Source organism: Chelonia mydas, chromosome 16 (assembly GCF_015237465.2).
Source record: "Chelonia mydas isolate rCheMyd1 chromosome 16, rCheMyd1.pri.v2, whole genome shotgun sequence".
Lineage (NCBI taxonomy): Eukaryota > Metazoa > Chordata > Testudines > Cheloniidae > Chelonia > Chelonia mydas.
In genome coordinates, this window is record NC_057857.1 from 21587745 (window position 1) to 21610718 (window position 22974).

The 22974-nt window shown below is 39.9% G+C and overlaps 1 protein-coding gene and 1 non-coding gene across 12 annotated transcripts in view; both read right to left on the reverse strand.

Moving 5' to 3' along the window:
- The window catches only part of RC3H2 (ring finger and CCCH-type domains 2), a 38771-nt gene that overhangs the window by 12548 nt on the left and 3249 nt on the right, over nucleotides 1-22974 (reverse strand). For 5 of the 11 annotated variants that reach the window (XR_005222553.2, XM_037879884.2, XM_037879888.2 and 2 more), the window contains exons 2-14: nucleotides 19722-19992; nucleotides 18692-18988; nucleotides 16864-16981; nucleotides 15818-16051; nucleotides 14667-14842; nucleotides 12752-12952; nucleotides 12182-12314; nucleotides 11815-11933; nucleotides 6674-6786; nucleotides 5764-6072; nucleotides 4403-4617; nucleotides 2534-2961; nucleotides 1050-1220 (exon numbers count right to left, since the gene is read on the reverse strand). Coding sequence is in view for 10 of the 11 variants with exons in the window: in XM_037879884.2 (XP_037735812.1) it covers nucleotides 1050-1220; nucleotides 2534-2961; nucleotides 4403-4617; nucleotides 5764-6072; nucleotides 6674-6786; nucleotides 11815-11933; nucleotides 12182-12314; nucleotides 12752-12952; nucleotides 14667-14842; nucleotides 15818-16051; nucleotides 16864-16981; nucleotides 18692-18922 (2448 nt within the window). In the remaining variant the exon portion in view is untranslated. Of the gene's footprint in view, nucleotides 1-1049; nucleotides 1221-2533; nucleotides 2962-4402; nucleotides 4618-5763; nucleotides 6073-6673; nucleotides 6787-11814; nucleotides 11934-12181; nucleotides 12315-12751; nucleotides 12953-14666; nucleotides 14843-15817; nucleotides 16052-16863; nucleotides 16982-18691; nucleotides 18989-19544; nucleotides 19993-22974 lie in introns of all 11 variants that reach the window. The other 6 variants (XM_043530756.1, XM_043530754.1, XM_037879885.2 and 3 more) reach the window with 3 other exon arrangements.
- LOC114019763 lies at nucleotides 12420-12527 on the reverse strand. The gene has a single exon (XR_003564766.2). It is a non-coding gene; the product is annotated as a small nucleolar RNA SNORD90 (small nucleolar RNA).

Below are 22974 nucleotides of genomic sequence, written 5' to 3' on the forward strand. Positions count from 1 at the left end.
GAACCTGAGAAGCTTACTGCTTCCAAGCAAGAGTAAGCTTCACCTGTACAAATAGTTGCTTTGCCTCCTGACACTTTGGGTTGGCACCAGCGCACTTTAATGACTGTATTTGGGGCAAATCACTAGGGTAGTGAAAACTTAAGAGAAAGAAATGCATTTTTCCTGTACTAAAGTTATATCAAGCAAACCTTGGTAGAACAAAACTCAGAAATCTCCAGCCTGAGTAAGGCCATAACCAGGACTTGATGGCAGATCTGTGACAATACGTAACCCTTAAAATAACTATTTGCGATAACTTAGAATAAACACCAACAAAGGGGCTTTTTAGCCAAGATCTATTTTGAATATTTTCATTCTTAGGTGTATAGAAAAAGAGAATGCAAGATTGGGTTTTTCTCCTCCAAGACACACTGCCAGTTCTTATGCCTTGCTTCCTAAGCCTCACTTCCATTTTGCTACTGTCATACCACACAGTTAAATGTTTTTACAAGGGCCTTGTCATTTTTCATTTCAGTATGCGCATTCTTTGGGATTACAGGCACATATGAACTTTCTCATCATGTGATAGCGCCATTAAGAACAAGAAAATAAAATGGAAGGGTTCTTCCTAATGGAAAAAATGTATCCACTGTGCTTTACACAGAAATCTGAAGGTTCATAAGAGGCTCCAATCACAGTTAATTACAATTGATATCTGTGATATGCTGTTGATATGATTTATTACTCTAACTGCATAGGAGATCTGTGTGAAACTCTACACCAGTTTCCATACTATGGTATAAGAGTCTTAACAATAAATTAACACTGTGCTATAAAGTTAAGCTGCCTTTAAGTTAAACCAATTCTTCACTTAATTTTGGCCTTCTCTCAGTGATCAAGTGTAACATCAGCTTAATATCCAATATTTTCTTTATTAGGGAGATTATATCTTGTACTTGCAGGGGAATGAACTTGATCTAATAGAATCACAGAAGAGTGAGATAGAAAAGCTCTCCTGTTAAGTGCAAAAAAAGGAAGCAAAAGTACCATGAAATTCTTTGGTTTCTCACCTCTGTGCTGAAGTCAACACTGAAGAGAGGAGAAGGTGGTGTTGGAGATTGTGTTGCCATAGGAAGGGTTGAGGACACAAGAGGTGTTTTTTGAGAGTGGTATTGTGCCCATTGCTCTGGCTTCCGTCTTAACTGATCATCGTAACTGGTCTTCAAGTGACCACAAGGCTCCTAGAGTAAATAACGGGAGGAGGGCATCAATGTATGAATATTCACAGCAGGATCATGCAGGTAATTTATAGGTTTCTCATAGCTGCCAACACATGGAAGAATAAGCAAGGAACAGTCACAGCTACCTTACCAAATACCAGTCGGAAGGCATATACTTGTATACAGGAGAGAAAATAATGGAGACAAGGTAAGGAACGTGTACAGCATGGTGTCAAATTCAGTCCATGTTTAATTATGGTTCGTAGGCCCTGCTATAAATTTAGGAGCCATCTGCCCCTCATCCCCACTGTGATCTCCCACTGATGTCACTGGGAGATTCAGAGTGCGATCCAGGGGATAATCTGGCCATTACACCGTAACTCAACTTTTAGGTATTTTTTATTCAGTACATTATCGTCATACTCGGCATCACTCAGTGTGAAAATCTGCTCCCTTGTATCGCCACCACTAATTCTTCCCTTTGTTTTTTCTTCCTTTTCCATCCTCCTGTATCTGCATCTCCTTTATTCTTTCCTTTGGATTTCCCTCTCTGCAGCAACTCCTAATTCCCACCTCCCCTTGGGTTTAACTCCCTGTTATTTCCCAGTCCATATGCTAAAATGCTCTGCAATAAAACAGTTAAGGTTCCAGCTGAAGTGTCATCACTGGAGCTGACACTCCAATGAGATTAATATAGGGGCAGGAGAGTTCAAACCCCCAAGTTATTGTCAGAAGCCATCTGCACATGCAAGCAAACATTACTGTATTGATTACATTAAGTTTACATTTTAAAGGTTTTCTCTGCAACCACAAGGGCTAGAAATGTACTTAAAAAAAAAAAAAGACAGCTGAGATTCTGAACAATCTGACTATATCCTCTGGGCTATACAAATACATTTAGCAGGCCAGATCTGGCCCGCAGACCATACATTTGACATCCCTGGGTCAGGATCCTTTGGACTGGAGTCCCATTTTTAGGTGTCACTATAGGACCTAGGCAGAGGGAGATGCATCTTGGATCCAAAGCGTCTTCCTCAATGCATAGAGTCATGTAATAATGTGACTCAAAGAAATGGGAGTAGGCAACGTCTAGGATGTATGTAATTAATTCAGCTGATGTGTGTTTGTAAGCAAAGGAGCAAAGGGGTCTAAGATAGCCCTACCCAAAAGGACAAAGATCTGCCTATTATGGTTTGAAAAATAACTTGTTTTGGGGTTGCTGCTTGACAAGTGTAACCCAAGGCAAGAAAAGAGCTCTGGGCTAATTAGGTAATATGATTTCGGTCATGACTTTTAAAGTAAATCATATCCTTTTCTTTTCCACTCTCACCTACCCTTGGTAAAGGCACAGTCCTCTGCTCATTTGGAGGTTGGCAAGCCATGGAGTAATACCCATCCAACGAATTATATCTTTCGCGCAGTGATGTCTGACAGACAGATGAGTGCATCACATCCATTGGAGGTAAAGAATTGCTCCTAATAATGTCATCCCTTGGGTATATCTGTGGACGCCAGATGCGCCTGCTGTCATACACCGGAGCATACATTCCAGAAGGGATGGGAGGAACTGGTCCATACGGTTGCGGAGGAGGAGGTTGGTAAGGAGAATTCAGTCGCTCTCGAGGGGGAAATGTACTGTAATGATCAGCATATGGCACGGAAGCAGGTGGGAGGGAGGATTCTGGAACGTTACTGGACCTCACAAAGCGAGGAACACAGGGAGCCACACCAGCTGGTACTGTTGGAGGTGGTGGGTAGTATCCTTGAAAATTGGAAAAAAGCATATTTAATTTGGTCTCAATAGGATCAGAATTTTAAAACAGTTCTAAAATTTTAAGTAGCACTTGATACTGACTTCAGAGTAAAGTGTCTTGTTTCTACAGGTCCCCTGTGAACTCCATCACTTCTCTGTGGATGAGCACTGCATGTTTGAAAACTGGGTCTGCAGGGGCAGTACTAACACTGTACAGTGTGTTCACAGGACCGGACGTTGTTGGGAGGGGGGCAGAGGAGCGGTATATTCCACCATATGGTAGCACTTTTACAAGAACAGGTGGCAATTTAGCACTTCCTCTCCAAACCTAACATATGTGTGTGTGTGTATTTTTTATATATGAGGTTAGATAGATACTTTTAAAGAAAAAGGTCTGTCATCTCTGTTTATATATCAACATTTTGGGTCTAAAGAATTCTGAGGGTCTTTAAGCCATCAGCTGGCAAGTGGTTTATTTTTTACATTGCAGAATAGATCATTTCCCCCTCCTATACCCTACCCCGACAGCTGGGACCTGCCTGAAGTTAGAACAAATGATACAGCAGTTTTCTTGGCTGCACTTAATAGGAACCTCTTTCTTCTATCTAACATGGTGCTTGTTAGCTTCCCAAAATACCAAGCACAGTATGCAGAGGCACTTGGTACATAGAGTGTCTCCCTCCCAGGTCTCTGCCTAGATGACTACTCAAACAAACCATTCCTCAAGGGCATACAGACATTTGTGCAGTCTATGAGAGGCACACTGGGACTGTCTGTGTACACTGATGGCAAGAAAAGATTTGGGAAAAGCTTGAATTATTCAGGTCTGTAAATGCTAGTGGGAAATGCACAACCTGAACTAAATTCCGCCCATGGATGCAAACAGACAGAAGTCAGACCCATACACACTGGAGTGCAGAGACTGGCTCTCATTGTGGGTGAGCAGTAAAGAACTGGACACATGGAGGGGTGAGGAAGGGTGGTGTTTTCAGTAAGACACTATAAAAGGAGTCTGCTAAGCCAGCTCCATGAAGGATGCAAACAAGATGGAGCCTCACGAGTTTCACACAAGGAAAGCGAACAACTTTTCTCCACAACACAAGTCTTCAACACATCTGTCCCCTCTCCAATAAGTAGGCATGGTTTAAATGTTGCTGAACTTCCTTTAAGGAATTTTGGAGACCTCTCTAGTTAAATATGGAAATAATGCAAAGAGTGTAGCAATGCTCCTGCATTCTGCGGCCCTCTCTTTACTCAATCATAATATTCAGAGTTCGAAAGCTTGGGTATTGGGCTCTGCTGAAACCAGGAGGCCCAGCAAATAAGCCCCACATGAACTTGGTGCAATTGGGATTTGAAGAAATTTAGAAAGCACAAACACTGAAACCCATTCAAGTTTATACAGGCAAAAGTAAAGGATTGCCTATGGTTCAGCAACCATGTCACTCACCTGTCTGTGGGTACTGTGGAACTTCATAGGACAACTGTGTCCTAGGATCTTGAAAATACTGAACATTATCAGAATGTGGAGGGTAGACAGGTACTCTGGTTACAAATGGGCTGGATTTTGGAGGCAGAGAATTCATCTCTGTTCCAATATTAGGACCACCAGCTGAGGTAGCTGCTGCCTGGCTTACAGGAGTCTTGGGTGGAGAGCAAATTTTACTGAAAAGAATTGCAAAGAAATCAAATGGATTTGCATTTACTACTTATTACTTGTATTCATCTTTCGTCATTTCTAACTCAAACACAAAACACTCCAGTATGACATAGCCCAAATTCCTCATTATCTCCACTGGTATTTCTGAAGACTTCAATTATTTTTTAAATACAACATTGATGCTATTATTAAAAAGCAGACTATCTTCAAGAGATCATCATGCACTCATAAGCTGATCTAAACCTTTTAGTTTGTACCTAGAGCTCAGATACCAGTACTGAAAGCATGTTCTGGAAACAACAGATAGGTATTAAAAAGCTGGTCTGAGGTCCAGTGCTGTTTGGACAATACCCAAACAGTTTTAAAAAGGTGTGATACCTGGAAAACCTCCAGGACTACAAAATAATATTTTTGATAACTGGAAATGCAATGACTATACTATACAACTCTACAATAAAGAAATAAATTATGGATGCAAATTGTTTTTAAACTGAATAACCCCAATGACAGATTAGATACTGTGCAGGAAACGGGAAGAGAGCAGATGTGGAGAGCTGTACCAATTTAGCCATTCTATATGAGATTTAAAAATTAAAGCACTGACACAACTCGGGTTGACCTTCTGAGTAACAAAATTACATCTCCAATGCTAAAATCAGACCTTGCATTGCTACACACCCAAGGAGCATTTCCAGTGCATCTCCCCTTTTCCTCCTACCTGACACATTACTTGGATACATCATCTGCTAACACCTCACAAAGAAGAGGCTATTCCCTCTTCAAGCTCAACTCTGGACTTCAATAGCTAGAATGCACTGTTGTGCCCTTTGGAAAGTCTTCTATTAGGCTTGCACATGAGCTACAGCAGATTTTCTGAAATGCATGGCTTATATATTACCCTTTAAAGGGCAACTGGCTACTTCAGTCACGAGGAAAAGAAAAACATATGCCCTTCAAGATGTGGAGAGCATAAAACAGAACCGGAGTTCAGTATCTATAACTCACTCAGTAGCAAAGACTAAAACAGAAACTACTCATGAACATAATTCAGACCTTTATCACCTCTCTTCTGCTTGCAAGAATAGGAAAAATGCAAAATGTGGACATTAGAATATTTGATCCCAATTCTTTTAGCCCATTGCAATACATACTTTTCAGATAGCGATTCTGTAGGAGACCCAGAGGCATTTTGACCACTGGCTCCAGACTTTCCCCCCTTCTTGACATTCTCCAGAACTCTTAAGGAGGTTTCAGCGCAGCGAGGAATCAATTGGGGAACTCCACTTTCCAGATTTGCAATCCCATTGGAACTCGGCACCATCTTTCCTGTTGTTTCAGTGCTTCCTATGACAGAGATTACATTTCCTGCTGTGGTTGAGACAGTGCTGTTGACACCGACTTTATTTAGGAGAGGGAATGTTCTCACAGTCGCGCTGATCTTTTTGTTCCTCAAACGATACCTATATTTACAAAGACAAATCTGATAAAGGAGTTTACATTGTGCAGTCTAATGCATTTGTAAAACTGACATGACAGAAGGGATAAGCGGGATATCATTAACAGCACTTCACAATTTAACTTAAACCATGAGCACTAGTTTGAAGAAACAAGTAGATCATCAGACATTTCACTCTACAGTAAAAAAACCAACTCAGCCTCTGAGAGGCATCTGAGTTGTTAATTTGGAGATGGGTGTGGGTGGAAATAGCTTTATGAAGTTATACATGAGATATTTGGTAAATTGAGTCAGGAATAAAGAACTGCTGATTAATGGGTACTATTCCTCAGTTTGCGCCATTGCAGATCTCTTAAGGTGCCAGGCCCAGAGTCAATAATTTTGTGCAGAAAATTTTGATTCTGCTATATTCTGAGAGTTAAGTAAAGGGGAATTCTGGCAATTTATTTATAGATGCTATTTTTAACAGGTCTAATTTGCACAAACAGTTCTCTTGCAATTCAAGGATCCCTAGAAATGAATTCACACAAAAAGGAAGCTACTTTCAAGATTTAATGAAAGCTGCCTTGATTTGATGGAAAGAACGACACCATCCCCAGACTTACTTTTCAAGCTCTTCCTGAGAGTGAGCAAATGTACAGTTAGTTCCTCGTGGACATCCCCCTTGCTGGCGCAGATCTCGGCACATACTCGTTTTATATTTGCTATTTGGCTGCGGCTTAAAAATACAAAAAAAAAATCCCACTTAAGATCCAATACAGGTTTAAATATGAGTAGTTTTAAAAAAATATATAAATACAGACATGCAAATGTTGACATTTTTCTTTCTCAATCACCCCTTTAGATAAGGAAGTTTTTCACTGACATTACGAATACCCTTTTGTCACATTGAGCTCATTGTGGCTAACTCTGCTGTGTACTGCGTTCAGAAAATTTTGCTCACAATCATGAATTTGTCAGGTACTAATTACAAGATGCCATGTCTTTCAGGATCATTAAGCCCTCATAATCCTGAGCAACACCTCAACCCCAACCTCCTCGGAATCATACATCTGAATTTTGAGTGCCCCCCCGTGAAAGTTTCAGTTCAGGAAAATACCCCTTCTTATTTTAGGGGTCATAATCAACAGGAATATAGCAGAGGTTCTCAAAATTTTTGTATTGGGGACCCCTTTTACACAGCAAGACTGAGTGTAACCCTGCCCCCCTTATAAATTAAAAATGTTTTTAAATTAAATTTTCAGTTTAATTTTAATGCAATATAACCAGGGCTCTCGCAACACCTCTGCCTCCCCCTCACCCCGAAGGGTCGCAGCCCCCAGTTTGGGAACCACTGGAACAGAGGAAAGCTCTAAAGGAACATATTTGTGTTCAGTTGTTTTAAAGCAAAACTATGACAGATTTGTATTGTCTACCTCATAATACCAGGGTAAAATTCCTGCAGGCTGATCACATAGTAGGTTTCTGTTACTCTCCAATCCAGAGGGCAGCAAGAGAACTACTCAATTAACATCCTTCCAACCAATTCTCAGATGAAAAGGAATGCCTCCCATGAGTTAAGAACTGCCTTTATCACCCCAAAACTGAAGGAGATAGGGATAAGAACTAAATCCTATCCCTCATATACATATTTTTAGGTGGAGATTTTGGGATCCATCTCTCTTAGCTGGCTTTGAAAATCCTATCCTTACATCATATATAATGCATATATCAACAGTTAATACTGAGAATAAAACAAATCTGTGTCTGATATTCTGTTTAGTTCTACTGAGTGTGTGTGTCCAACACCTATTTGCCCAGTGTGACAGGTAGACATGTGTGTGTAAAGGAGAAGAGTCTGCTACCAATCAGATTGTTTCTGAATGGATGTGCCGGGGTCATGCGACAGGAAAGAGTAGGGGTTTTTTAAATTTATTTTTACACCTTCCTTTACTGATTTTTTTAGTTGTACCTGCTCACAGAATGGCCTTGGGAGGACGGACCATACAGTTGGGCTTTTACTCCATCCACACTGCCTTGCAGATGGAAGAGTTTCCTTCTGTTCCCCACCCTTGGTCTCAGCCACTACCTCTGTCCATCAGTGCTCCCTAAGTTTTTCTCCAGCACATAGTGATGTTGACAGGAGTTGCTTTGCTTGGGTGTCTGCTTTTCAAGAACATGCCTGTGTTGCTGACCCTACCTGAGAAATGAAAACCACTGAAAGAGGCATCCAAGATAAACAATGAAGCCAGGGATATCTTCTGAATGTTTGCTGATAGCCCCCATGGCTTTTTGACTTTCCCTGAGAGGAAGCTGGACATGTCTACCCATGGTACAATTACTCAAGTGGAGGGGGTGGATGCTGCGGAGGCCCATAGTGTTGCTGAAGCTGCTTTATAATGCCCTTCTTCGACAGGAATCCACTTACCTGTCTGTTGGTAACTAGTTGGATACAAACCCACAACACTTATTATTAGAAGTCCGCAGCACTATCCACCATGCCACAGAGCCTGGGTTTTTTCGGGCCCTCTCATTCTTTTCACTTTGCTGCCTGTCTTTTTTCCACTTCTTTTAAAATAGAAGGCTCCTCTGTAGGAAGGTCCCAGGCAGCAGTTATTTGCCTTAGTTGGTCTTCAAGTATTCCCAAAAGAAGAGTCTTTCTTATATTTCCCTATTTGTCTCATCAGTTCTGACCTGGAGAGCTGAACTTCTTCCCATGAAGAAGACTCAGCCCTCTTCATAATAACTTTTCTTTGCCATTTTATTTCTAGATGAGTGCTTTGGACAGGGAGCCTGCACCCTACAGAAACTTTAACTAGAGTCTGAAAGACACTGAAAGATTCTGACTCTGAACTTAAAAACAACAGGGTTCATTCTGGGTGTGCAGCCTCTTGGGGAGGCAGTGAAGATCAGATCCCTCTTTGGTTTTTGTTTTACAGCTTTTGTCCATATGAGATAAGGATATCTGAAGCAGGGCTAAGTAATGTCCTGGGGAGCCAGAGGTGTAGATCTCCTTCAAGGATTTTCCCTTTGGTTTGCTCTGTGTTCCTTTGATCCCCTTGTCAGTGCAGTTAGAAACAAGTCTTGGAGGAGAGGATGTGCATACCAGCCAGCCATATGGTTGCCAGTGGGGGACCTCTGTATACCCCAAATGCCAGGAACTCGTTGGATGAGAGAAGCCCAGGTGAGAGGTCCCCATAAAAAAAGGGGGCTCGCTAATGCCTGTAAGTAAGGCATAAAAAGTTAAGTGCTCAATGTAATCTTGTCAACTAGATCTTTTGTTTGTTTTCTGTGGCCCTGCACTGGCCACTGAAATGGAGGGCACCCACTGTTGGAACCACTGTCATCAGCACTGGATCCCAAGGCAGGCTCATTGGAGAAACCTCTTTCCACCATGCCATTTATCTCAGTCCTCCTTCCCCATCTTTGCAGCGGGAGATGGAGAAGATGGAGCAGTAGCTTACAAGGCACTCTCAAGAAGTTTGGCAGTAGTGATTTTTGGCTCAGAGAAACCATCCTGCTTCTCTTATTTCCCGCCTTGTGCGAAGGAGCGCATCACTCGCCACCTCCTTGATTCTGCAGCCCTGATTCTCTCCTGGTCCAGAGGAAGACAACCTAGGAGATCCTTTCCTGTATTGGGGGCCTACCTTGGCCACAAAGTTAGCAGAGTTCACTATGTATACACTCTGATGGGGGAAGAGATGCAGGACAAGCAGAATTTCACCTTAGGCTCCTCTGTCTGTATGTCTGTTATGCTGGGATCAAAGAAAAGCTGCAAAAGGTATGCCACAAAGTGTGATGCTCAAAGCCTCAGGAACGAAGACAAACAAATAATTAAGTGCTCAGTCCTAAAAGCCAACCCCAAAGTTTGACAGATCCAGCCAAATTTAAGCCCAGTTGCAACAGATATTAGGTTTCATTTTAGTTTTGAAAAGTTTTAGATCCAACAATCCTTAAACTCAACAGCAGTGAGATCAATCCTTCCATCGAATAAACTGGCCAGCTCTTCACTAGGAGGGGCAAATCCCTGAACCAGCAATTCACAGCTCCGAGCTGTAGCCTGAAAGCAGGCAAAAGACTCATGGTCAGATCTGTAGATCTTAATATACTGAAGAACGCACTGGTGGACCAGTACATGTTTCCAGCATTGATTGCGAACCAATGATTAGAAAGAAGGAAAGAAAAGACCCCTAATGTCAGCTTTCTCACAGGTCACACTGGATGTATGATAGAGGAAGGAGTGTCCTTGGCTCCAGTGTTAAAAGTGTCACTAGAAAGGAAATTGATGGATACATTTATCTTAGTGTCAGAAAGCAAAATGTTCTGAGAAAAGTTTATTATGCTCTTTAGTCAAATGAGCTGCACTATTTTCCCTCTTTTTTTCCATCTGTCCAGGGAATCTAGCATTAAGTAAGGTTGAGAAACAATCAATTCACATTTTTTTACGTAGCACAGACAGAATAATTGCCAGACGTCAGGGTGGGAAAGAATGTAAATCTGGAAGAATGGTAAAGTTTAAGTTAGAAAATGATGAAATGCAAAAAGGCCACGATCAGCACTTATGGTCTATCTTGTTAAGATTTGGCAGCTATTTGTGTAACTTATATACAAAGGTCCTTTTGTGTGATTTATGCGAAATAGGTTCTTATGATTGGGTTATACAGATATCCTTGATCCTGGCTCACAGTATAGTTTTATATGGAGGGGAGAGTCTTGAATGGATGGCAATTACTTAAGATGCTATGTGCTTAGTTTGGGTGGTTGCAGAAGGAACAGAGTATGGACATTCAGATCATAGAAGGGATACAGGAGGATCTGCATGCTGATGGTCCTATATGCTGATGGTCTAGGGTTCTTTTGTAACGTATTATCCCTTAAACTAACATTTTAAAAACTTATTCTTGCTCTTCTCTGTTATTTAAACAATTAACTTCAAAGTTTTGGTATTTTGTATACATGTATAAAAATGGATGGAACATAACCAATTGGGCTAAAAAGATACATTTATAAAACGATTGCATAATGAGCCCATTACAAGTAAATTATATCACCTATGTACAGTGGACACCCTGACTGAGGAGTTCTTATAATTTTAATATTTCTTGTATGTTTTTTCTTCATTTGTTTAAAAAGATACCAGAACAACAATTGTCTTGATTAAGCAAGACAAGAAACCTCAGTGAGCAAGTATTGAGCTAACTAATGTGGCACCACTGGAGTCTGAAAGGTTAAAATAGTCCCAGTATAGCTTTATATTACACGTAACAGATACAATTCACTAAGATTTAAATCAAGTGTTCCTTGTGGTCATACTTTACTAACTACAGACATCATGTGCAGGGAGTCTACTCTAAGCTGACATCACATAAGTATGGCTTGTTTTAATTTGCCAGTCAGTCAATCAGGAGAGGTCCTAATACATTCTTTTTAGAACCCTAGGGGTTCTACCCAAGTCCATCCTTAAAGTATTGTATTAATAAATAGATACCATTTTTCCTACAAAAGGAAGATCGATTAATACCATAGAGAATCCAATCCAATGTTTATTTTTAATTGGCCAGAAGGGATCTTGGTGAATTGCATTAGATACTCCCTGCTCAGGGAACATGGGCCTGGGATATTAATCCTACTTTATTTCATGGCAGTGGAAAGCCTGAGTAGGCTACAAATGTTTTACATCAACATTAATTTTGCAAAATAAGTTAAGCCCTTTTGTTAAAGCGTCACAGAACACTCAGAAATACAGGTGGTAATTAAATATAGTCACCTGTGGTGTTTCATGACCTTTTCGACTATAGTTCTGAATAAAGTCCACTAGCCCATGTACCACAGTCTTCACTGCCACCATTGCATTTTCCAGCTGCTCCCATGTTGGAGAAGCTGCATCTACAATTGACAAATTGAAAGCACGTTTTAACAATAATTCCAATATCATCATCTTAAATGAGACAACTTTTACATTACACCAGAAACATCCAGTACAAGGATTAAGAGGAAAATCTTCAACAGCAGGTTAAAAACATCAATTGATGGGAACTGTTTAGAGCAGAAACAGAATTTGTTACCAGCAGAGTTATATTTTCCATTAAAAAGGAAAGGGAAAAAATTTACATTTATTAGCACCATTCACATACCTGGATTAGGATCTATGTTTGCCAGAAGCTCTAAATGAGGCCTAAGTCTGTTTAAGTTTGCTGGATCACCTGTACGTTGCAAGACAATTGTCAACTCCTGTACACTTTTTGCAAATGATTCTGGAGACTGGAGCTGAAAATAAAAGTGACATTAATGCTCTTCATTCTATAAACTGGACATTTTAACAGAAAAAGCATTCTCATTTTCTTTCAAGAGAGATGAGCTCCAAAATGAGACAGGCGGTGTCTTCAGATTGCATATGGTGATTATCAGTGGTGAGAGATTGCAATTCTCAGCTCAGAATCTGCCCTATGAAGCTTCATCATAAGACACAAAACTAGAAAAAGTGATTTTTTGCACTGCTTCTCTGTGACCTTTGTAAACACTAAATTCTGAAAGGGCTTTGTACATAAAGATTACGTACAAAAAAACAGCCATCCTACTCTCTAGTCATGTTAAAACGTAGTTAAAATTAGAGGTTATAATAGTTTAAAAACTGCTTCAGTATTATACCATTTAACTGTTAAATCTAACAAGAAAAGGATACTAAATCTACCCCATTGACAAACCTTGTCAATAATGGATTGCATGTGTGACTTATGTGCCAAGTCGCCATAAAGGAGGGAAGACCATTGTTCTGGTGATATTCGAAGTCCCGCTTCCATGGCAATGTGGACAATTTGGGCATCATGTTCCCTTCGCAAAGCCTCATAACTCCGAAATTCCTCTTTAAGCTGCATCAGAGAAGAATCTTCATCCCTTTTGGTGACCTAAAAAACAAGAATTCAACAATGCTTAAAAACTTCATTTTTCTTTAATTACAGCAGAGTCCATCAGATGTATAAACAAGTGCGCCATGGTATATAGCAGTGGTTCTCAACCAGGGGTCCGGGGCCCCCTGGCAGGCTGGGAACAGTTTCAGGGGGTCCTCCAAGCAGGGTCAGCATTAGACTCACTGGGGCCCAGGGCAGAAAGCCGAAGCCCCACCGCATGGGGCTGAAGCTGAAGCCTGTGCAATGTAGCTTCGCGGAGGCCCCTGTGGCATGCAGCTCCAGGCAACTGCCCTGTTTGCTACCCCATAAGGCCGGACCTAGCTTTTATATGCAGAAAACCAGTTACTGTGGCCGAGGTGGGCCATGGAGATTTTATAGCATGTTGGGCGGGCCTCAGAAAGAAAAAGGTTGAGAACCCCTGGTATATAGAATCAACACTAAGTTCTTCCAAAAATTCATCCCGCTGCAGAGTACTAGCATTACTGTGGGCTAGCCAGATAATCCAGTGTTGTATAGATAGTCACTATGAGGACATGACATCAAGTCAAATCACTTCAGCTAAGTCAGAAATTGGATTTGCTTAAGTCTGAAGATATGATGTGGTTGGCAGGATATACAGCTATAGGATTAGACCTTCAGTTCCACTATCATTTCGATATACCCAATGTTAAAACACAAAGAGAGATAGCAAATGTTCAGAATTTAATTGGTAAATGAGGGGGGGTGGGGGGGGAAGGATGATCAAAAAGTTGCCCAGCACTCTAGTATACTTTACAGAAAGACAATTAGTACCAGTTTTAACAAAAATACCTGGCTACATACACCTTTCATCGCAGAATCACAATTTACTTTATATACGTATTAAACCTTATAAACACACCTTTGGCATAGTCAGTATTATGCCATTTTATTGATGGGCAAACTGAGACACAGTGAAGCAAAATATCTTGGCTCAAGGTCACTAATTGCAGCAGTGACACAGACAAGAATAGAACCCACAAGTCCTGGCTCCTAGTCCTTTAACTCATGTATAGCGCTAATTTTCTTTTTATAAACATGCAAAGTAAAGATGTGATACACATACAGTAAATCCTCACTTAAAGTTGCCCCGGTTAATGTTGTTTCATTGTTACATTGCTGATCAATTAGGGAACATGCTCGTTTAAAGTTGTGCAATGCTCCCTTATAACATCATCTGGCAGCCGCCTGCTTTGTCCACTGCTTGCAGAAGAGCAGCCCATTGCAGCAAGCTGGTGGGGGCTTGGAACCAGGGTGGACCAGCAGCCCCCCATCAGCTCCCCTAAGTTCCCTGTGCAGCAGCCGCCCAGCAGGCTATCAATTGCCTGCAGTTCAGCTGTCCCTCCCCCCACTGACATATGCTGCCCCTGCCCTCTGCCTTGGAGCTGCTCCCCGAGCCTCCTGCTTGCTGGGGGGAGGCTCACCATCTCTGTGTACGCAGAGGCTACAGTTAGTGGGATTAAATGATTAATTGGTTTTAGATCACTTCTTGATGCTTCACTGTATCTTTAGAATGGGTAAGATCTGAATTTGAGTAGCATGTTGCAGGTGAAAGATATTCATGCCATATTGGTTCCTCAGAACTATATGCTAAACATTGCTTATGTATCAAAAAGTTTAAAACAAATAAAACTGGTATTAAGTTGCAAAAAATTAAAAGCAAGTTTTCATTTTAAATTATCCAATCTTTTACCTTAAAGCATGATGCTCGATACAGTAGTTGCACAACATGACCAATGCTTGTTTTTGATGCCTGAGGAAATCTTGGTTCTAGTCTTTGCACAACAAAAAGTACCAAAACTTTTCTTGAGAGTGCAGAGCCATCTTCAAGTGCCAGTAACACAAGTTTCAGAGCCTCTTCTTGCATAGCTTTAAACAGACGTTTAAAAAAAAAAAGGTCATAAGAAAAGTAAGACTACCATATATTAACAGTGTACACAGGAACATTTGGTTTGAGAGTTCTTGTCCACACTATCTTAACTATTTTTAGTCCAACAACCAACCATAGCAAAACACAGTCAGTGAAAATGTGCCCCATTTTAAGAAATCTGCTAGTCCAGATATAAAGCAGTACACAGAAATGCTTGAAATGCAGTCAGTGGTTCCAGTTGAAAGAAGACTGGACGATTCAGGGCTCCCTGTTTTAAATAACATTGGCACTTTTTAACTTGGTTTTACATTGCGCAGTCTCAACATTCAGCCTTTGCCATTTCATGTAGCTTGCCAATTTTATACTAGGAAGCTGATGAAATCTAGCAGTAGGAATGGCACAGGAATATTAGAACTATCCATCAGAATTACAAGTTCACTGCGTTGCCAACTTAAACAGAATCTTCTGATGAACCCTACACTCAATTTGGCATCAATTTACTGGTAATAGCTGGTTTATAGAAAAGACTCCAAAGCCATAAATTTTAACTTAACTGCTTTTAGCTCAGTATTACCATGCAACCTGAGCTGGTGGTTTTGGACTCTATGGCTTAAAGTATAGGCACAAACATTAAATCTGAATGAGAAACCTTGTGCCTATGCACTAATCATAGTGCTCAGTACTATCAGCATGTTACATAATAATACTGGGCTACAGACAGTAAGGAAAATACATTTATTTATAATGGACTGAGATTTGTGGAATGTTTCCCTGCAGTATCTAGGGATAGACTATAACAAAACCAAGAGGTATACTGGTTAGAATACCTAACCTTCTCCCCCCTCCCTTAGCTCTTTCCCATAAACCTGAAAAACAAGAGCACATCTACCTCCAAAATGCAATGACAAGACTCCCAAGTAATGTTCTTCCTGGTAAGAAAAGAAACAGCCAGATCCATTCTGCAAGAATCCTACCTGGCCCTAGAAACTGACATCCTCGTGCCCTGACAGCAGCCCAGAGATTGGCAGACAATTGCTGAGGGTTCTGGTGCTGTAAAATCAGTTCTGTTACAGTTCTTTCACCAAGTGAGCGTGCTGCCCGCATGGCTCTAACACGACCCTCCTCCTCCACCAGCTGACAGTTCACTAGCGTCACCAGTTTCCTTTGCATTGGACGGCTCAGGGCACTCTGATTCAAACTAGCAACTCCTTTAAAGAAAGAGGTAAATGGTCAACTAAGTCTTAATAATAAGACAGATTGATCAAGTGAAAGGCAAACAACCATTTCTAGTATAGGCTTAAGCAACAGACCAATGCCATACCCCACCATGAACTCTTTTCGCCTAAGAGGCCATTCACCATCACAGCATTGATCCAACACTACTGATCCTTGCTGTTGAAGTATCTCCCACTCAGCCCCCCACTGCTTATCAAGATCTGTACTAAATTGGTCTATTTTCACTCTATGCCCCTTTTCTGTGCCATGTCTGATAAAGCCATGCCATTTTTAGGTTTTATGTAGGATCCCCACCTCACTTTTGGAGCATATAACACTTCGGGCAGCTTTCAACATGGACTACAGAACATTCCTTAGTTCCCTGCAGATCACCACAAAGGCTTTCTGGCACTAGTCTGTTTCAGTCCATCCCTTGTCACTACAATCATACATGGATAGCTGACTAATAAAGGAATTTAAATTAAAATCTTACATTTAACTATGTCAAACCAAACCACCTGTTTAGCTTGAAGAGTTTGGGTTCCTTTCCTATGCTTAGGTGAGAACATTATTAAATGAAAGGCACGTACTAGTTACCCTCAAAAGCAAAAACAATATAGCTGCTAGACTCTTATTTACAAAGCACCATAGATGTGCATGAACCAGTAAAGACATAAAGGAAAAGTTACCAGAAAGATAGTTCTATCACTTCACAGCCTGAAACCAGTTAGCACTGAGAACATATTTCTGTTAAGAGTAAGCTTGTCTGATATACCAAGAATTGCAGAGTTTTAAGAAGACTTACCCTTTCCTCCACTTAGTGGCTTTAAGTAGAGTGCCAAATCTTCCACACATTTCTTTGCTACCTCATAATGTTTGTTCTCTCCTAAGTTACTTAACTTTACTGTCTGATGATCTGGTACCTACAAAAATTGCAAAGGAAAGAAAAGGGAGTTGTAGCCAGTGTCCATAATCTTTCCCATGACCTGCCTTACTCACCTTATCACAGTATAAGCTAATTATATAACACCATAGATCTACACTACTCTTCACAGAGAAATGAAAGACAGGTTCAATGCCATGATGTTTGGAATGTAATACTCATAATACAGCAAGGGATTATAGAGGATGACTGTTATGGTGACGAAAGATTATGATATTATTATGATATTGTTACAGAACATTTCTTGTGGTGCTTTTGGATTGATACATTAACATTTGGAGATTAAAGAGGAAAACAGTGCAGGAGGGGAGATCTGTGATGGAAGACCAGCTGAAAGAACTGACCTCTGAAGGGTTATTTGAAAGGTAAGGTGCATGGTACACAGGGCCTGGGAGGATGATCAATGCATAGGGGCAGCATGAGAAGAAGTGCAGAGTTGCTTGTAGGAGACCAAGGAAGTGACCAGATGCAATTAACTGGCCAAGAGCAGAACACGAAAAGGTGAACAAGGAGAAATTAGAGATAGAAATATAGCCAAGCACAGCATGCTCTGCAGTCCTAAAAGGGAAGAATGGTGAATCTGAACTTGGTGCATGAGTCACCGTGGGCATGATCTGGTCAGAGTGGCAGAAAACAAAGGTGATTTTAGTTACAATGTACTGAACAAGCTAAGGTGTACTCTGAGAAGTGGGGCAATCAGAGGAAGTGAAGATTGTAATAGGCAGACAAGGTGACTATTACAAACACTATATTAGCAATAGAGAATTAAATAAATATATGAAGTTGAGAAGGGAAAACATACTAGTGTATGACAGTATGTTCCATAACATACACAATGACTTTTTTAATATACCCATTGTTGTCACATCTGTCTGGATGACAAATTAAAATAATCAATGCACTAAGCAGCTCACAATAAAATGCACCCTCTGCAGGTGGCATCCCAATTCTTTTAAAGAATTAACAACTTGAAAAAGATAAAAAAACTCTTTGAACACACATGTGAAAGGGCACAAGAGAGATAGATTATTTACTTACAAGTTTCCTGAAGTGCAATGCTGACTTTATTAACATTCCTGTGCCACCACTATGAGGCACTGGAGGGAAAAATTTCTAATGCAATTAGTTGATGAGACTCTCTCTCAAACCTAAACGCCCTCATCATGGGTGCTTCAAAAGAACAGATGTCTGAACCTGGGTTCAGAGGTCAGATTCTTTTCAACGTAAGAAGTAACATGAGGTTTTGACTCAACTAGTTCCCAATGAGAAGGATGAATGAGTGTAATCTGTAGATTAACTTTTCTAATGACACTGCTGATTGTCCTCTAGGTCCAGGAGGTATTTATCTACAAACTCACACAGCTGTACACCCAACTATACTGGAAGACACTCTTAAAATCATTTTACAGACATTCTGTCCAGAACTGTGGCACATTACAGCGTCACTGTTAGAACACAGAGTCCTGTCTACACAACACAACGAAATATTGTTTTAGTTGTGACAAGGGACAGCTGTTTGGTAACCTGGTCTCCTGATGTAATCGTCTTTGTAGCGTACACAGGCCTTCAAATGCTATAAAGATCAGACCTTTTCTTATCCCAGATTGGAACAGTGAGGATGTATTCCTGCTGCAATGGTAAAATGTAAATGGTAATGTTGGAAAAAAGTAAAGAGCTCCTTAAGTCATACCTGGGCTCCAACTAACTGGAGAAGTGCAAAGTTTACAGGAAGCACATCGATGTCTGTGTTGATGGCAGTCTGGTCAAAAGGACATGCTTTGCGATGAAGCTTATTCAGGCAGGTCTTACAGACAGTGTGAGAGCAACCTAAGCTGATGGGTTTGTGCACATTCTCATCAAACTCATTGTAGCAGATTGGACAGGACAGAAACTCTGTCCACTGAGCTGCCTGCACAGGCATTGTGGAAGTTGGACGCTTGTTTAGCAGACTAGAAGACCATTATTTCACTGTCCCGTATTTTGGCAGCTGGAAAGTAAATGAACAAAGGATGTAGTTTCTACACAACATTTTGCAGTCATTTACAATTAGTTGCTTTTAATTTAAAAAGCAAGATTTTAACATTTTATGAAATAAAACCCAAAAACTTATGTTGAAATCCCCACATAATGAATCCAACCCTGCCTCTGTTATATCAATCTATAGTAACAGTTCAATAATCCCATCACATTCTTCCAGCTAGTCTACACTAATCCAGTTTGTGAGCCTATCTTCAGTAAATGTCATCAGGGTTTCTTGTATACTCATGGAATTAAAACACTTTAGGGAAAAACATTGGTTGGCACATAAAAGGTTAAAGGCAGAACCTCAGATACAAATCAAGCTCACAATTTTCAAAAACTAAGAACACTCCCTAATAATGGAAGGGTGGTGGGAAGTCAAGGAAATATTATATTTGTTTTACTATCACATAAAGTGGAGTGCAACATGATCACAGATGTTTCATCCTACCGATCTTGTTCAAATTTAAACAGGTGTCAGTATAAACATTGCTTTATAGAAATAGAATCCATTATACACTTACATTTTGTGTTTTTAAAAGTGGTAAAACATTTATTGCTGGAATGGGAGAGTAAATCTGTGTTCACATCACCTCCCTTGTAATAGCCCATCAGAGGACTTGCTCCCAGGGGCGTACATTTCTCTATTTGCATTTCACACATTCGCTACCTCATATTCATAACAGTGAAACTCCACGTACGTAAGTCTGTGGCAGAAAGATCTCTGCTGTACTGGAAATCCAGGTATTTGGGGGCAATTACACAGCTGATACTTTGTTCACACAATTGTTTGCAGAGCATAGCACTGTAGCTGGTTCCACAACAAGGAAAGGTACAAATATGGAGACCAAATTACAATATGGAAAATGTCACCAAAACGCCATCTAGATCCAACAAGCAACAACTTCAGTTTATTATTAGCAGGTCTTTCCTTTGAAATATCTCACTTTGTGCAGAGGTTCCACGTAAATCCTATGTAGAAATATGTTTGAAGGGAAAAGGGAAAATTTACTCATATATTCTGAAAGACATCCCATCTTACATAATTCAAAATCAATAAAAAGAAAACAAGCCCAAATATTTAAAGGCTACTCCAGCTAAGAACTTCAGCTAAACTATTTAAATTCAAGCCTTCAACACTGACACTATCAAACTGGTAGGTGCTTGTAAAGGTTAAAGCTAAACAGCCACACCCATAACTACTCTACAACAATTTACCTGTTGGCTCTGATGCTACCAAAATCCTAGAAACCAGACGGCTTGCATAAATGCTATTAATTAATCTGTCCAATTAGCACTTTTCCTTTTAAAAATGCAGATGAACTCACATTACTCCCTACACTGCTATATTTATAAAGAGTTAAAGGCTCAATACTATATTTTTTTTTCCAAAAGTGGAAATAAGGTAATGTTATTGTTTTGAGGAAGCCAACAGTTTCCCCCTGTCCCATCTGAATTCGACAACTTTTCATTTTCATTTTGAATCAATTGTTGGCTGTTCTACTGTTTAGTTAGTGATTTTAGTATATGTTGGACCACTAAAATACTTATTAGAACACTGCATAAGACTTGAAAACTGGACGTATTTTATTTTAATTATGACCATCTGTTTAGAAATTCTATTTAGCACTGAGCATCCAATGCTCTTTAAGCAACAGGACATTTGTACAAGACGTTCTTATCTCAATGAGATTTTCAACATCATTTGGGAATTACATTTTATACAAAAATTAGAAAAAAGTAAGACAATGCAGAAATTAAACTTTGGACTTATCCCACTGACCCTAAACGTGGATCCAATATGTTCAATACTAAGTGAGCATAGTCACACCGTGAAGTATATTTTTAACCCTACCATAAAGCACACACTTTACTAGGGAGGGACACACACAACCTTTTTAGGCAAAACATTGCATACCTGTAAGGATTATTTTTGTTACATGCATCTTCAGACATGGATATTCAAAAGTACAATAAGCAAGAGTGAACAAAATGCTAAAAGCATCCTGATTTCCCTATGAATTTAAATGTATAATGCCATTTAGTCCACCTCAACCCTTGAGTATCCAATGGTAGGCAAACAAAAACCCTAACCCTAAGCTTCCACAAGTAATTCAGAAACTTGCAGGTAACAGTACCAGCTCATTTTCCAGGCTTTTAAATAAAGGCTAGTCTACACTAGAATCACTACAGCAGCACAGCTGTACCAATGTAGCTGCACCACGGTAGTGCAGCTAGTGCAGATGCTCTATGCTGATGAAAGAGAGCTTTCCCATCGGCATAATTACTCTACCTCCCAGAGTGGCAGTCACTATGTCGGCAGGAGAGCTTCTCCAACCAACATAGCGCTGTCCACATTGTCGGTGTAACTTACATTGCTCAGGGAGTGGCTTTTCCACACCCCTGAGCAACTTAAGTTATATCGAAGTAAGTGCTAGTGTGTACAAGCCAAGAGTCATGCCAACTATTCTGATATTTTTGCTCTCCAGTATGTTCAAAAAGGATTCTAACTAAAGTCTCCAAATTATCAAGTCAGTTTCTTAGAAAAGTATAAAGAAATTTTTGTACAGACTCCTGTTTTTTCTGACAAGGAACATATTTAGGGATGTCCTATTGAAAAACAAATTGCTCTGATACTCTAAAAATTGAACAAAATTTAAAAAAAAGTGCCCTACCAAAAATCATTCTGACAAGAATTGTCAACTTAAAAATCTAGTCTTTTTTAAAGAGACGAACTGAAAGTATTTTCAGGTGCTACCATTACCCTGGAGTTGCCCCGATCTTTCTGTGTGAAAAACCCACAAACACAATATAAAAAATGACTAAGCACAAAGTGCTGTCAAATACAGAAAGGAAACAGAGAGTACTTTTTATTTTTAACAGTAGTAGGTAAAAATATTCAGACAAATGTGATTTTTCAGCTGTTGTCTTATTAAGAGCAGCATCTTAGATTACTAAGCCTGAAGATTTTAGAAGTCTAAATATACTATTTGCTATTTATTATGTAACTAGTGCATTTGGGACAGACTAGTTCAGATAATCAAGTTTCACTTTCTGCTTCTGTTGCAGGAACAAAATGCTGTTGAATTTGAGTTCACAACGCAAGGGAATGTTTAAATTTTCCTATCAGCCACAATAAGTGTACTTGACTTTCCTTCAAACATATATATTTTTTTAAACTTTATAATTTGTGAAGCTGATTCACAATGGAGTGATATGGTATATGGGGCTCATATTTTAAACCAATTCTGGTATGCTTACTGGATCCTGTAACCTTCCTCATGGACTTGATTCAAAACCCACCGAAGTCTCGATCTGGCCCAATTTTTAATTCTACTATTAAGCACTTTGAACTATTAAAGATTGAGTGCATTAGGCATTAAAAATTACAACATGGATTTAGTTCTAATATTGAACAATCTTACTATGATTTTAACCATGCTTCTGAGGCTGTGTTCTTTACATAGTAGCTAGATGCAGACAACATGGGATCTTAAAATGGACAAATTTCAAGGCATCCATTGCAATTTTCCATTTGTACAAGCATATTAATCACTTGTTTGTACTATAATGAGTAGGTTTGTCAAGCCTTCCTTCTGAAGTTACTTAAAGTTGAAAGCATCTCATCTAGCTCAGTAACTTATTGTCCATGTTATCAAATTATTAGTATTAAATTACTTCCTAAAAGGACTTTAGTCTTCCATGTATTACTCTAACAACCATCACATGCGGATCTAAGAAACTGGGTTCATATTAAAGGCCCAGGAAGTGGAAGTGAGCAGTCCCAATAATAGCTTTGCATCTTTTAGCTCTGATGACTCGAAGTGAAAATAAATTCTCTTTAGATAGAACAGACTTGCTTGTTTCTGCATATCGCATAATGCCCATCACATTTAAATCTTCTGAGAAACAGCCTAAATGTAAAGGGAGTTGTTCAATGACCACTACAGGACA